General features: G+C 38.0%; 2 protein-coding genes across 4 annotated transcripts in view; one reads left to right on the top strand and one right to left on the bottom strand.

Moving 5' to 3' along the window:
- LOC309848543 (phospholipid-transporting ATPase IB-like) overlaps positions 1-15101 on the bottom strand; it is a 209965-nt gene that overhangs the window by 139269 nt on the left and 55595 nt on the right. For all 3 annotated transcript variants that reach the window (XM_082700264.1, XM_082700265.1, XM_082700266.1), the window contains 2 exons: positions 7782-7866; positions 6042-6181 (listed from right to left, as the gene is read on the bottom strand). In XM_082700264.1, the coding sequence (XP_082556390.1) occupies positions 6042-6181; positions 7782-7866 (225 nt within the window). The remainder of the gene's footprint in view (positions 1-6041; positions 6182-7781; positions 7867-15101) is intronic.
- LOC309848545 (large ribosomal subunit protein uL23) lies at positions 78-564 on the top strand. Its single transcript, XM_082700267.1, has one exon. It carries the CDS (start codon positions 89-91, stop codon positions 557-559), a length of 471 nt encoding a protein of 156 aa, XP_082556393.1. The 5' UTR covers positions 78-88; the 3' UTR covers positions 560-564.

Genomic DNA, 15101 nt, shown 5'->3' with positions numbered 1-15101 from the left:
TAAACAAATATGCAAGGAACACTTAAAACCTAACAGTTAGAAAATAAATAAGCTGATTAAAAAATGGACAAAAGGCCCTTTTACGAAGATGGCGCCGAAAGCTAAGAAGGAAGCCCCTGCCCCTCCCAAAGCCGAAGCCAAAGCAAAGGCTTTGAAAGCCAAGAAAGCGGTGCTGAAAGGCGTCCACAGTCACAAAAAAAAGAAGATCCGCACATCACCTACGTTCCGACGACCGAAGACTCTGCGTCTCCGAAGGCAACCCAAATACCCTCGAAAGAGCGCCCCCAGGAGAAACAAGCTTGACCACTATGCCATCATCAAGTTCCCCCTGACTACTGAGTCAGCCATGAAGAAAATAGAAGACAACAACACACTTGTGTTCATTGTGGATGTCAAGGCCAACAAGCACCAGATCAAACAGGCTGTGAAGAAGCTCTATGACATTGATGTAGCCAAGGTCAACACCTTAATCAGGCCTGATGGAGAGAAGAAGGCATACGTTCGGCTGGCCCCTGACTATGATGCTTTGGATGTTGCCAACAAAATTGGGATCATCTAAACTGAGTCCAGCTGGCTAAATCTAAATACAGTTTTTTCATGATAAAAAAAAAAAAAAAATGGACAAAAGGTCTAAGCAGACATCTCACCAAAGAAGATATACGAGTGTCACTGGTCATATGAGAACATCATACATCATCAGAAAAATGCACATGAAAACAACCATGAGATACCACTACATGCCTATTAGAATGTCCAAAATCCAAAATACTGACAGCACCAAATGCTGGCAAGGATATGGCGGAACAAGAACTCTTATTCATTGCTTGGAGGACTGTACAGCCATTTTGGAAGAGAGTGTGGCAGTTTATTATAAAGCTAAACATTGTCTTACCACATGATTAGGCAGTCATGCTTCTTGGTATTTACCCTAATGAGCTGAAGACATATTCACAAAAAATATAGACTTGAATATTTATAGCAGCTTTATTCATAATTACCAGAACTTAGAAGCAACCAAGATGCTTTTCAATAGGTGAATGGATAAACTGTGGTATATTCAGACAATAGAATAGTATTTTTAAAATATTTAAAAAGAAATGGGCCATCAGGGTGCCTGGATGTATCAGTTGGTTAAGTATCTGCCTTTGGTTCAGGTCATGATCCCGGGGTCCTGGCATTGAGCACCATGTTGGGCTTCCTGCTCATCAGGGAGTCCACTTCTTCCTCTCCCTCTGCCCCTCTCTCCCCACTTGTGATCTCTCTCACTCAGTCTCTCAAATAAATAAATAAATAAATAAAAACTTAAAAAGAAATGAGACATCAGTTTATTAAAAGACATGAAAGAATTTAAATGCATATCCCTAAGTGAAAGCAGGCAATATGAAAAGGCTACAAACATGACTACAGCTATATGACATGCTAGAAAAGGCAAAACTATAGAGAGAGTAAAAAAAAAGATCAGTGGCTTCCAGTGGTTCAGAAGGAAAGAGGGAAGAATAGGTGAGTACAGGAGATTTTTGGGACAGTGAAAATATTCTATATGATACTGCAGCAATGGATGGTGACAAGCATTTGTCAAGACCCATGAACTATACAACAAGAGTGAACCTTAATGCAAGCCATGGGGTTTGGTTAATAATAATGTATCAGCATTGGTTCATTAATTGTAACAGACATACCACACTAATGCAAAATGTTAATCACAGAAGAAACTGTGCAAGGGAAAGAGAGAAAGTATCTGTGAAGTATCCACACTTTTTAGGCTCATTTTCTTTCTGAAAACCTAAAACTACTCTAAAACTCTAAAAAATATATATTAATTGAAAAATAGCCAAAGGATTTGAATAGACACTTCTCCAAAAGAAGATACACAAATAATAATTTAAAAAATGAAAAGATGTTCAACATCATTAATCATTAAAGAAATGCAAATTACAATCACAATGTGATTGTAACTCAATGCTTCATATCTAGTAGGATGGTCATAATAAGGTATAGATGGTAACAAGTGTTGGCCAGGATGTGAAAAAATTGGAACTCTCATACACTGATGGTAGGAATGTGGAATGGTACAGTTACTTAGGAAAACTAGTCTGACAGCTTCTCAAATGGTTACATACAGCTGCCATATGACCCAGCAATTTCACTCCCAGGTACATTCATAAAATAAAATAAATTAATTAATTAAATCAAAATTTTTATTTAAATTAATAAATAAAATAAAATTATTAATAAAGATTTGATAATTTAATTGATTACTAAATTAATTTAATTAATTAATTAAAGAATATGTTCACATGAAAACTTGTATGAGTATTTATGAAGGCATTATTCACACTAGCCAAATGGAAACAACCCAAATGTCCTTCAAAAGAAGAATGGATGGACAATCAGGTATCTACACAATGGAATACGAGCTGGTCTTGAAAGGTAATGAAATACTGGTACATGTTACAATATGGATGAATCCCAAAAACCTTAAGCTAAGTGAAAGAAGCAAGTCACTGAAGACCACATATTTTATGATTCTATTTACATGAAATACCCAGAGGATGTGAATCTATGGAGACGAAAAGTAAATTAGTGGCTGCATAGGGCTGGAGGAGAGAATAGGAGGGTAACAAAGAGTGAATATTAATGGATATGGGATTTGAGGGAGGGGTAGGTTGAAAATATTCTGTGTTCATTGTGGTGACAGTCTCACAACTCTGAATATACTAAAACCTGTAGATTATATACTTTAAATAGGGGAATTCTGTGATATATGAATGATATCTCAATAAAGCTGTCATTTTAGGAAGAAAAAGAAAAAGGAATGCTTCAAAGTCTAATTCATTCACCAATATGTCAAATTTATATTTTACCAATAGAGTCATCCTGGCAACCTGAAAGTTAATTACTTTTGCAGTTATTCTCTAAGCTACGATGTACTTAATGACTATTGAAACAAATGTAGATGTCCTCTTTCTTACTCTTACCCAAAAGGAGAGAAATTTAAATCTTATAAGTGTCCAAAGGAAAAATAGTCAAGAGTAAAATAAAAAATAAAATCCAATTCCCTCTAATCAAAACTTATGTATACTTAACCATCTTCTCATGTATCATTTGCCCCATAATGTGTCCACTTCTCATAAAGTACCCTTGCGTGGGGTATCTAGTTCCCAGAACCCATCCCGACATGAATAGCAAGGTCTAGTCCCCAGCCCCCCACAAGTTTGACCCACATGATTCAATGCCCAGGATCTCACTACTCCTGGGTGAACTGGAAAACATCCTGTGGGAGAAAGGGAAGGCACGGTCATAAAACATGAATGATATATTTGACAATTTTCATTGTGATTCTAGCGTCACAGAGCCTGTCATTTGCCTAAGTGACTCAGGCTAAAGAGATATCCTAGTCACACTAAACACAGACACTGAGTATTTTGATGTCTGTAATTTTAAGCCTCACAGTCATGGAAAGAAGATTCAGTGTTTTGTTAGATAGTACAACAGTAATTTCATAAAGTGCCTAAAACTGATTAGATATCCATTCAGACCTTCCAAGCTCAGTGTGCTGCTCATTACTTGCTCTGAGGATACAATCTTTAAAATGTAATATGACACTCATCTAGGTCAAAGACCAGATAGAAAACATTGGCCCATGATCGCTCTTCTACCATTTATTACTGCCCTTTGAAGTTTAAGGAAAAGACTACCAAGCAATCAGCATCAAGCCCTGACAATTATACACAGTTATCTACCTTCCTTGGAAAGCGGAGGAGCTCAAAATATTCAACCCCAATATTTCATTTATCTATCCAACTAATTCTTGCTGAACACTGACTGTGTGCCAGGCCCTGTGTACATGCTGGAGACTCACATTCAGCCCATGAATGAACCAGTCAGCTTGAGACCATGCCACTCCCTGACCTTGTCACCCACCTCACATAACCTGGCGAAGGCAAACTTATTCTTTGACTTCCTTACCACCTATGACTTCCAAACACTAAAATATAAAACATATGCATTTGATTGAAAAAGAACGGTACAATCTTTTGAGTTCCAGGGGCCAATTATCCTTCCCTCCTTTTTCCTTTCTTTTTGTTTTTTAAGATTTTATTTTTCAGAGACAGAGGGCATGCAGTAGGGTGGTGGTGGGGGAGGTTGGAGAGGGAGAGGGCACAAGCAGGCTCAATGCTGAGCATGGAGCCCGATGAGGGGCTCCATCTCAGGGTCCTGAGATCATGACCTGAGCCAAAACCAAGAGTCAGAAGCTAAACCCACGGAGCCACCCAGGCTTCCCCAGAGGCCAATTTTAATTGCCAGACATCTTCCCAGTGGGGGAGCAGCAAACAGCCTGTGGGGAACAGGAGGAAGAGGAGGGTTAAATAAAAGAGTTAGTGTGTCAACAGATGCTGACTGATCACCCACGAGGGCTACTGCAGCATGTTCCTGCACTTGGCATGAAGCTGGGTTCGAGTCCTAATTTCTCAACAAATGACTTTGGGGGAAAAAAAAAAAAAAAAGATGGACCCAATGATGTCAAGAAAATCCCCTAGTCTATTTGAGTGCCTGGGTGGCTCAGTCAGTAAGCGTCTGCCTTCTGCTCTCCCTTTGTCCACACTTCATACTCTCTCTCTTGCGCAAATAAATAAAAACTTAAAGAAAGAAAGAAAACTTAAAGAAATAAAAACTTAAAGAAAGGAAGAGAGAAAGAAAGAAAGAAAGAAAGAAAGAAAGAAAGAAAGAAAGAAAGAAAGAAAGAAAAGAAAAGAAAAAGAAAAGAAAAAGGAAGGGAAAGGAAAGGAAAGGAAAAGAAAAGAAAATCCCCCAGTCTAAATTTGTTCTGGCCGTGCTTCTACAAAACTGAAATGCAGAGTTCATGGAGGCAAATGACAAAAGAACGCGAGCCAAGAAAGGAAGATAAGAATTGGCCCAGGAGCCACAGAATCCCTGAAGCCACAACAAGCAAATTCACAATGATCCTCCAGTGACGCTCAACAGTCCAGGGTGCAGGAGATCTCTCAGGACAGTAACTACCATGAAATACCATGAGTAATTTAAGAAAATAACAGAAAAATATTCAGTGATAAGGAAAATACTCCCAGTTTACTGTAGAGTGAAAAATTTCATCATTTGAGCAGTATTTTCATGGAGAAAATTTGACAGAGATTTTGACTGGGGGGAGATTTTTACTTTATATTTTTATAGGAAAAGTTTATGCATGTATATTTAAAACCTACCACGGAATACTACATATACAACACACATATATGAAGAAAGAGATTCGAGGGTTATCTACCAGAATTTAATCATTAGCCCAACATTACAGATGATTATTATTACTAACTATTCTGGCTTATTTTCTATGATAAACATGTATTTCTTTTGGATGGGAAAAGTTATAAAAAGGGGTAACAAAATTGAAGTAATCAGGATTCAGAAATGAAGAAATATTTTGAATATTTTAAAAGCTATAGTTTATGAATGTTCAGTATAAGACAGGTTTATACTTCCTAGGGAAACAAAAAAACAATTTAAGATTATTTGTTGGGGTGCCTGGGTGGCTCAGTGGGTTAAGCGTCTGCCTTCAGTTGGGGTCATGATCTCAGGGTCCTGGGATCGAGCCCCACCTCAGGTTCTCTGCTCAGTGGGGAGCCTGCTTCCCCCTCTCTCTCTGCCTGCCTCTCTGTCTACTTGTGATCTCTCTGTCAAATAAATAAAAAAAATCTTTTTTTAAAAGAGATTATTTGTTAAGATTTTATTTATTAGAGAGAAACCAAGCAAGTGAGAGAGCGAGAAAGAGCAAGAACCAGCAGGGGGAGAGGGAGAAGCAGACTCCCCACTGAGCAGGGAGCCCAACATGGAGCTTGATCCCATGTCCCTGGGATCATGACCTGAGCTGAGGGCAGATGCTTAACTGACCAAGCCACCCACGTGCCCCATTTTAACTAAGTCTTTAAAATTGCATCAGGCTATGAAAACACTGATAAGTCTTGTGTTTTCACATATTTAAGTTGCCTGTAGAGTATATATCAGGTACGTATCAGGTATGTTACCTTTTCAATATATTCATAACATTCTTCCAAACTCTGCATTCTGTCTTGGATAACTGTACTCGCTTTTCTATACTGTGTCAACCACTGCTGATACTCTTCCTCAGATAAATCTGCATAAGCAACACAGAGAGTTCTCAGCCCTGTAACAAAGAAGAGAATGTAAACCAATCAAGACACCAGCCATCAGGGAGGAGTACAGAATTCAAAAACAAAATCCAAGTGTTGTAGAGGTCATGGGAACGGAAAGTCCTTCCCACGGCCTTATCTGATCTGTCCCCGGCTACTTGCTGATCTTATTCCCCACCTTCCTCCTTGCTTCCGGGCCTGTCCCTGCGGATCCTCTTACTTCTGGACACTTGAGCTTGTTCTGCTCTTGACCTGGAATACTTTTCCCTGGTCTTCTCCTTCTCTTCCTTCAGTTTCTGCCTAACCCCATCATGCTCTGTGCCCCTTCTCCTGTGTAATTTTTTTCCATAGCGCTTATCACCTCCTGACATTATCTATCATTGGCTAGTTCCTGGAGGGTGTGAGCGGTCTATGTTTTGTTCACTTCTGTTCTGGAAGCTTAGAGCAGTGCATGGCACTCAATAAATACTCAATAGCCATTTGTTGAAGGAAAGAAAGAAGGAATGAGGTTTTAGTTCTTCCAATTTCAAAGTAAGCCAAATAACCATTAAAAGAGCAGAAAATTAATTTAAGTTCCATTTTGCAAAGAAAATATTTTAGAAATTATATTGTACCCTAATATTTTAGGCTAACTGCTGCAAAACCTTCAAATAGTTGAGGGTCCCCTAGAAATTAATGCCCTACAGATAAACTATAGAAATTGTTATTCTGTTTTGAGCTCCATTACAATACAGTTCCTATATGTTTCTACCTGTTGTAAACTGCCTACAGCTCACATGTATTTTAAGACAGCAGCAAGTGCAACCTTGCAAAATATCCACACTTCCGGACAAGATGCACATATCTGTAGGAAGTAGGATCTTATCAGCTAGAGGGACAAAGTGGGATACTGCTTCCAGGTATTATTAGCCTAACTTTTAAATGACATTACATTTCACTTTTTCAAAACTTCTATAAACCTTTTAGTGAATGTTGTTCTTACTCAAAACTCACTTGTGGAATTTTATTTATTGAGATGGGTGACAAGTCAAAACCACAAGGATAAGAGAATGGCAGGCAGGAAAACATCAACTGTGTCGGGTTTCTGAATTATATGCACGAAATAATTAACTTTGAAATATACAACACATACTGGAAAAACCTCTCTTTTTCCATTATGGGCCAAGTTCTTGCTACCACAAATAGAAACAGATAATAGATGGCTTTGAAGACAAGGCTTTTGGTTAATGGGAGAACTGCACAGTAAAAACATACTTTTCAATGTTTGCTGGTGGACAGAGGAAGAAAGGAAAAATAATATCTCAACAGGTTGTGTTTGAAGAACTTTTAAGCAAACAGAATGCATTACAAAGTCCCATAGAGGAATGAGCTCCCCCTGCCCACTTATGGGCCGAGTATCAGTGACATGCATTTGGGTTACAATTTTAATATTTAAGAATTGGGGAGGGTATGTGCTTTGGTGAGTGCTGTGAAGTGTGTAAACCTGGTGATTCACAGACCTGTACCCCTGGGGATAAAAATATATGTTTATAAAAAATAAAAAGTTAAAAAAAAAAAAAAAAAAAAAGAATAGCATTCCAAAAGGAAACAAGATTCTAAATAATTTTCACTTACCTTCTTTGGCAAAATATTCCAGATGGGTTAATGTCTCCTTCATAAAGCGAGAATCTTCTGAAAGTCTCTCATAAATCACTGTATCCTATCCAGAAAAAAAAAAAAAAAGCTCTTGTTACCAGCATCTTACATAAGCCTATCAATCCAAATTCTAAATACTGCATCATAATTTTATTGCTACATCTAAGAGATGTGAAAGAACTCAAGCAGCCTCAGGGAAGGCACAATTCCAAAAAGGATACATTACATACAGAGGAACAGAGTTAAGATTTCTCACTGAGACAATGCAAGTGATAAGCCAGTGAAGCATAAGCTTTAAAAACTCAAAGAAAAACATTGTCAACCTAGAATCCTATATTCAGCAAAAATTTATTTCGAAATGAACATGAGAGAATATAAAGATGAAATAAAAATATTTTCGGACATAAACAGTCTGAAAAAACTCATCGCCGAGAGATCCATGCTATAAGATATGGTAAAGGGAATCAGACAAGATTATAGGAAATGGAAATATGAGTCTGAAGAGCACTGAAAATGATAATGACCCGAGTCTGTGTGTGTGCGTGTGTCTAGATACACATATATCTGCATACAGATATGCATATATACATTTTTCTTGTTTTACATTGTAGTAAAAAAGGATAATTGCTTAAGAAAACTTAATGACAATGTAGTGTGAAGTTTATAACATTTGTAAAATTAAAAGGTCTGACAAGAGCACAAAGATTGGGAGGAGAGAGATGGAAGTTCAGAATTATTGTTCTTATACTACATGTGAAATAGTATAATATCACTTGAGAATAAAATGTAATAAATTGAAGATTCCTACTATAAGACCTAAAACACCACCAATTTTTTTTAAAGGAAAGAAATTAGAATTAAAAAATACTTAAGTAATTCTTGGAATAATGGAAAAAAGAAGTGGGACAAATAGAAAATAAATTGCAGGATGATGTATTTAAATGTACCTGTATCAGTAAGCACATGTGTAAATGGTCTAAACAGCCAGTTAAAAGGCAGAGATTTCCAGGCTGGAACAAAACACACGAACCAATTAAATGCTCCCTAGAAGAATCACACTTTACATATAAAGACACAAATGGGTTAAAGAGGAAGAAGAAGACACACCCTACCCAACACTAACCACAAGTAGCCTGGAATGGCAAAATTATAACCATACAACAGAGATTTCAGAGTAAGGGAAATTGCCGGAGATAAGGAAAATCATTTTGGAATGACAGAAGGGTAGATTCATCAAGACGCATTAATAGTTCTGAACACTTATGAATCTAATAACATAGTTCCAAAATGAAGCTAAAACTAATAAAAGGAAATGAAATGATGTAAAAACTAACAGAACTTCAAGATGAAAATCACAAATCCACAATGACAGTTGGGGATTTCAATATTCCCGTTTCTATAATTGATAGAACAAGTAAACGAAGAATCATTAAGGATATAGAAGGTTTGAACTACACTCTCAATCAACTTGACTTAACAAATAGTTAGAAACCATCTCACCCCAAAAGAGCAGAATACTCGGGCTTTTTAGATGCATGCAAACATTTAACATTAGTTAAGTCACAATTTGAGCCATAAAACAAGTCCCAATAAAATTAAAATATTCAAGTAATATAAAGTATGTTCTCTAATAAATTAGAATTATGTTATAAATCAATTAAAAGAATATTTTGCCCCCAAATTTCTAAATATTTGAAAACTAACCCACTTCAAAATAACCCATGAGTTAAAGAAGAAATCAAAAAGAAGCTTGAAATATTAGAATATTTTGAAATGAATATGAAGATGAAAATGCAGCACATCAAAATTTGTGACATGCTGCTAAAGCAATTACTGGGAAGATATGTACAGCACTAAACATTTATATTAAAAGGAAAGATCTCAAATCAAACTCTGCCTTAAGAAGCTAGAAAAAGAGAAGCAAATCAAACTGGAAGTAGGCAAAGAATGGGAATAATAAAGCGTAGAAATTAATAAAACAGAAAACAGAGAAACAGTCAATAAAAATCAAATCTGAAAGCAATTTATTAAGGAAGATCAATAAAACCAATAACTGAAAAAATAAATAAATAAAACCAATAACTGTCTAGCTAGCCTACCCTCAGTCTTGATGGATTTCTGGTAAATTCTAGCAAACATTAAAAGAACAAATAATATCAATTCCATATGCTCTTTTTCAGAAAACTGAAAAGGAAAGAGCCTTTCCATTAATTTTATAAGGTCAACATTAAAAATCAAACAAAGACATTTTAAGAAAAAAATCATAATAGTATCTCAATCAAGGGGAGAAAACTATCTGACAAAATTTAACATCTATTACTGATTTTTTAAAATGTCAGCAAATTAGGATTGGGAGCAAATTTCCTTAATAGGATAAAAAAAAAATCTACAAAAAAAGTATAAAATTCACACGTAAATGCAAAAAGTCCAGAATATTCAAAACAATTTGAAAAAGAACACAGTTGGAGAATTAATGATATCCAATTTTAAGACTTATTATAAAGTGATATAATCAAGACACCATGGTATTGATGTAAAGATAACCAACAGAATGAGAGAAAACAGAAAGTCCAGAAATAGGCCCACATACATATGAACAGTTCATTTTTGACAAAAGTGCAATTCAGTGCAGAACAAATAAACAGTTTAATAAATGGTGCTGGAAAAAATGAACTCCTACTCATGTCTCATACCATCTCCCAAAATCACTCAAGATGGATCCCAGAAATAAATGTAAAGCCTAAAACTATAAAAGGAGGAGAAAACAGGAGGAAATCTTTGTGACCCTGAATTAGACAAAGATTTTTTAGCTAAGACACTAAAAGCATGACCCATAAAGGAACAAACTGTTAAATTAGACTTCATCAAAATTATAAATTTATGTTCTTCAGAGACACTGTTGGAAGAATGAAAAACAGCCACAGATATTTGTAGATCATGTATCTGATAAGGGACTTATATCCAAAAGTTAACAAAGAAATGTCAAAACTCAATACAAAGAAACACAGTTATAAAAACAGGGCCAAATATTTAAACAGATATTTCACCAAAGTAAATAAGTGAATGGTGTGCAGAAAATAGTTACCATTAACAGGTCAGAGAATGCTTTTCTTAGAAAGACCCACTTACAAGGTTGGCTCTTGGCTGGTCTAAGGGACTTGGCTGGGTTTCAGTTCTTTGAACTAATATAAACTTTCCCTGTGTGACACCCATGGGAAGCCTACACATGAGCTCCTCCAGGCTCTGCCTGTGTCTTTTTCCCTTATAATGTGGTTGTATATCCTTGCTACATTACTATAATACACCTTAGCCATGCATATAATCATGAATCCTTTCAGAGATCCGTTAAAAACCTATGGGTAGTCTTGGGAACTCCCAACACATGGCAAATAAGCACAGGAAAAGATGCTTGCTGTCATCAGTCATGGTATGGAAATGTAAATTAAAATCGCAATGAGATACACACCTACAAAATGGCTAAAATTAAAGAGACTAACCATGCCAAGTGTTGGTGACAATTGCTGGGAGGAATGTGACCATAGTTTAGTGGTTTTTTAAAAAGTAAAAATAGACCTTACATTGACCTAGTCATTTTATTGCTCATAGTTATTGAAAGGAAATGAAACTGTATGTCCATACAAGAACATGTATACAGGGGGGGACAAGATGGCGGGGGAGTAGGAAGAGGCGCCTTTTCAGCCGGTACCCCAAAGTGAGCTGATTACCTACCAAAGAACTCCATTCACCCATGAAATCAGCCTGAGATCAGAATTATACACGTCTGGATCTCTACAGGAGCAGAAGACGCCAGTGGGCAGGTAAAGCCAAGTGGGAAGGTGGACTGATATCAGAAGATAAACAAAAGGGGGAGGGAGCCACCAGAGGTGACCAGTTGGAAAGTAATACCCCAATACGAGTGAAAGTGTCCTGCATCTGGGTACCAGCATTAACTTGGAGACTGGTTGAAAGCACTCCAAAAGAGCAAAGGATCTCGGGGGGGGGGGGGGGGGGGATTGTGGGAATCGGGGCGGCTAGGGATAGGGGCTTAAGTCCTCGGTCCCAGGACAGCCTCCCCAGCTCTGAGGCAGAGAGTGTGCGGCGGAGAAACCAGGTCTTAGTCCCTAAGCCACCAGCGCACCTGAGATTGCGTGGGTTCTAGCTCCTGTGAGGCAGAACGTGGGAGCCCAGCTACAAAGCCTGAGATACGCCCGCATGTCCCTCATGCTCCCCTGAGACAGTTACAAAGGCCCGGCTGGTGCTCTTTGACCCGTGCCATTGTTTCAAAGCCTAAGCCTTGAACCCAAAACTCTCCCCTGACAGAGGTGCACAAAAGCCCAGCATGGTGCTTTCAGACCTGCCCCCCCTTCTCAGTGCCTGAGACACACGAGCAACCCATAGCCGCCCCTGAAAGAGGTGCACGCAAGCCAGGCACTCTTAGACCCAGCAAGACCAGGCACTCCCAGACCAGGCCAGCGGGAAAATCTCCGTGTGCGATTGCTGCTTGGAATCTCTCTGGCGGTTGGGAGCTCCCAGACAGCCACCACTGCCTTGGTTTTGGGTACAATCAAAAGATCCTGCGCCCCCAGGGTCTGCAACTTGGAACCTGCTCTGCCAGTGGCCAAGGGGGAACTTATTTAGGCTCTGCACCAAGACTGAGGCTTCTCTCTGAGAGGGAGATCAGGGTGCAGTTTGTTTTCCTCTAAAACTACAAAAACCATCAAAGGCGGTCAAGGTGAGAGAAAAAAAGTGAACAAACATAAAAACCGCCAGAGAACAAAAGCCTGAAAAAAACCAGTTTCCTCAGAGCCCACCCCCTTGAGGGGGGCGGGAGGACTTAACTTAGGAAACATCATTGGCTGACAACCCACGTGGCAGGCCCCTCCCCCAAAAAACAAACCAAGAAAGAAAAAAAAAAGAGAGAGAGAAAAAAGGACTACAAGAGAACAACCACTACTTCATAGGAAAACTTGTATTGTTCACTCGTTAAGTTTTTTAACCTATTTACCATCACAGCGAGCTGTACAGTACATCAAATTCCATAATACCCTTCTAACCTAAACTTTTTGATACATACACCTATGTTTTCCTTTTGCATTTTTATTTTTTGAATTCTTTTTTTTAAACTTTAGTTTGGTTTAGTCTAGTTTATTCCTTTTTATTTTTATCCTCTAATATTCATATAGAGTTAAACTTCAAAGTAATCCCCTTTCCCCAATCAATACTACCCCATTGGTAAACCAATTTTTAATCCCCTTTATCTTAGAAAAGTTGAGTCCTTTAACAAAGATATCAAGATACATCCAGGAAGAATCAAAACATTCTTCCTCGCACACACTGAGAATTTATAAGAACTCTCCCATCTTCTTCTTCCACCAGTGTTTCTGTGTTTTTGTGTTTGTCCTGATAGCATATAAATCTTACACTTGGGGTTCTTTTTTACGAGGTTCTTCCTTTATTTGCATATATTTTTTTTCTCTTGCCATATACTTGTATCAGTCTTTTTGTCTCTTTTTGTTTGTCTACTTCATAAATCTTACCTCAGGGCCCATCTGGGCGGAACCTTATCTTTCATCTTCCCTTTCTTTGCTGTCTCTCTCTCTCTCTCTCTTTTTTTCTTTTCCTTTTTTTTTTCTTTTTATTTTTCTTTTCTTTAGTCTCTCTTTGGGTGGGGAATCCTGATTGCTCAGAAGTGTTACAGGGTGCACCTTGACTGCACCACAGTTGATACATCCAGCTACATCTGTTCAGTCATCTCCCACCAAAATGACTAGGAGGAGGAATGCCCAACAGAAGAAAAATACAGAGGATGGACCTTCTTCAACAGAGCTAATGGCTATCAACATAGACAATATGTCGGAAAGAGAATTCAGGCTAACAATTATCCAGGCAATATCTAGGTTGGAGAAAGCTATGGATGATCAAACGGAATTGATTAGGGCTGAACTGAAAGCGACCAGACAGGATGTTCACAATGTTAGGGCGGAGCTTAAAGCTACCAGGGAGGAGGTTCACAATGCTCTCAGTGAGTTCCAATCTAATCTAAACTCTCTCAAAGCTAGGGTAACTGAGACAGAAGATAGAATTAGTGATCTGGAAGACAAACAGATAGAGAGAAAGGATCAGGAAGAAGCCTGGAACAAACAGCTTAGAAACCACAAAAATAGAATCAGGGAAATAAATGATGCCATTAAGCATTCCAACGTCAGAATTATTGGAATCCCTGAAGGGGAGGAGAAAGAAAGAAGTCTAGAAGGTATAGTGGAAAAGTTCTTCATGTAAATTTTCCTAATCTTGCAAATGGAACCAGCCTTCATGTACTAGAGGCTGAACGGGCTCCACCCAAGATTATAGATTCCAAAAAAAAAATCAAGGCACCTGATAGTCAAATTGAGGAATCATACTTGTAGTTATAATCTCTTGAAAGCCACTAAGACAAAGAGGCTCCTTACTTACAGAGGGAAGCCCATCAGAATAACGAGAGACCTGTCCACAGAGACCTGGCAAGCCAGAAAAGGCTGGCAAGATATATTCAGGGCACTAAATGAAAAGAACATGCAGCCAAGAATACTTTATCCAGAAAGACTGACATTCAAAATGGATGGAGAGATAAAGAGTTTCCAAGTCCGGCAAGGCTTAAAAGACTATGCAACCACCAAGCCGACACTGCAGGAAATATTAAGGGGGGTCCTATAAAAGAGGAAAAATCCTAAGAATAGCATTGAACAGAAATATAGAGACAGTCTACAGAAAGAAAGACTTGAAAGGTAACTCGATGTCAATAAGAACGTATCTATCAATAATCACTCTCAATGTGAATGGTCTAAATGCGCCCACAAAATGGCACAGGGTTGCAGATTGGATATAACGACAGGACTCATCCATATGTTGTCTACAAAAGACCCATTTTGAACCTAAAGATACACCCAGACTGAAAGTGAAGGGATGGAGAAGCATCTTTCATGCCAATGGGCCTCAAAAGAAGGCTGGGGTAGCGATTCTCATATCAGATAAATTAGACTTTAAACTAAAGACTGTAGTCAGAGATACAGAAGGACACTACATAATCCTTAAAGGGACTATCCACCAAGATTATCTAACAATTGTAAATATCTATGCTCCCAATATGGGAACATCCAATTACTTAAGAAAACTGTTAATCAAGATAAAGAGTCATATTGATATGAATACACTAATCGTAGGAGATCTTAACACACCTCTCTCAGAAATAGATCATCAAAGCAGAAAATCAATCAAGAAACAAGAGCATTGAATGACACACTGGACCAGATGGACCTCATA

This window comes from Mustela nivalis (genome assembly GCF_964662115.1).
Source record: "Mustela nivalis genome assembly, chromosome: 15".
NCBI classification, from domain to species: Eukaryota; Metazoa; Chordata; class Mammalia; order Carnivora; family Mustelidae; genus Mustela; species Mustela nivalis.
The sequence above is the reverse complement of the archived record's forward strand: the minus strand, read 5'-3'. Positions and strand labels throughout refer to the sequence as shown.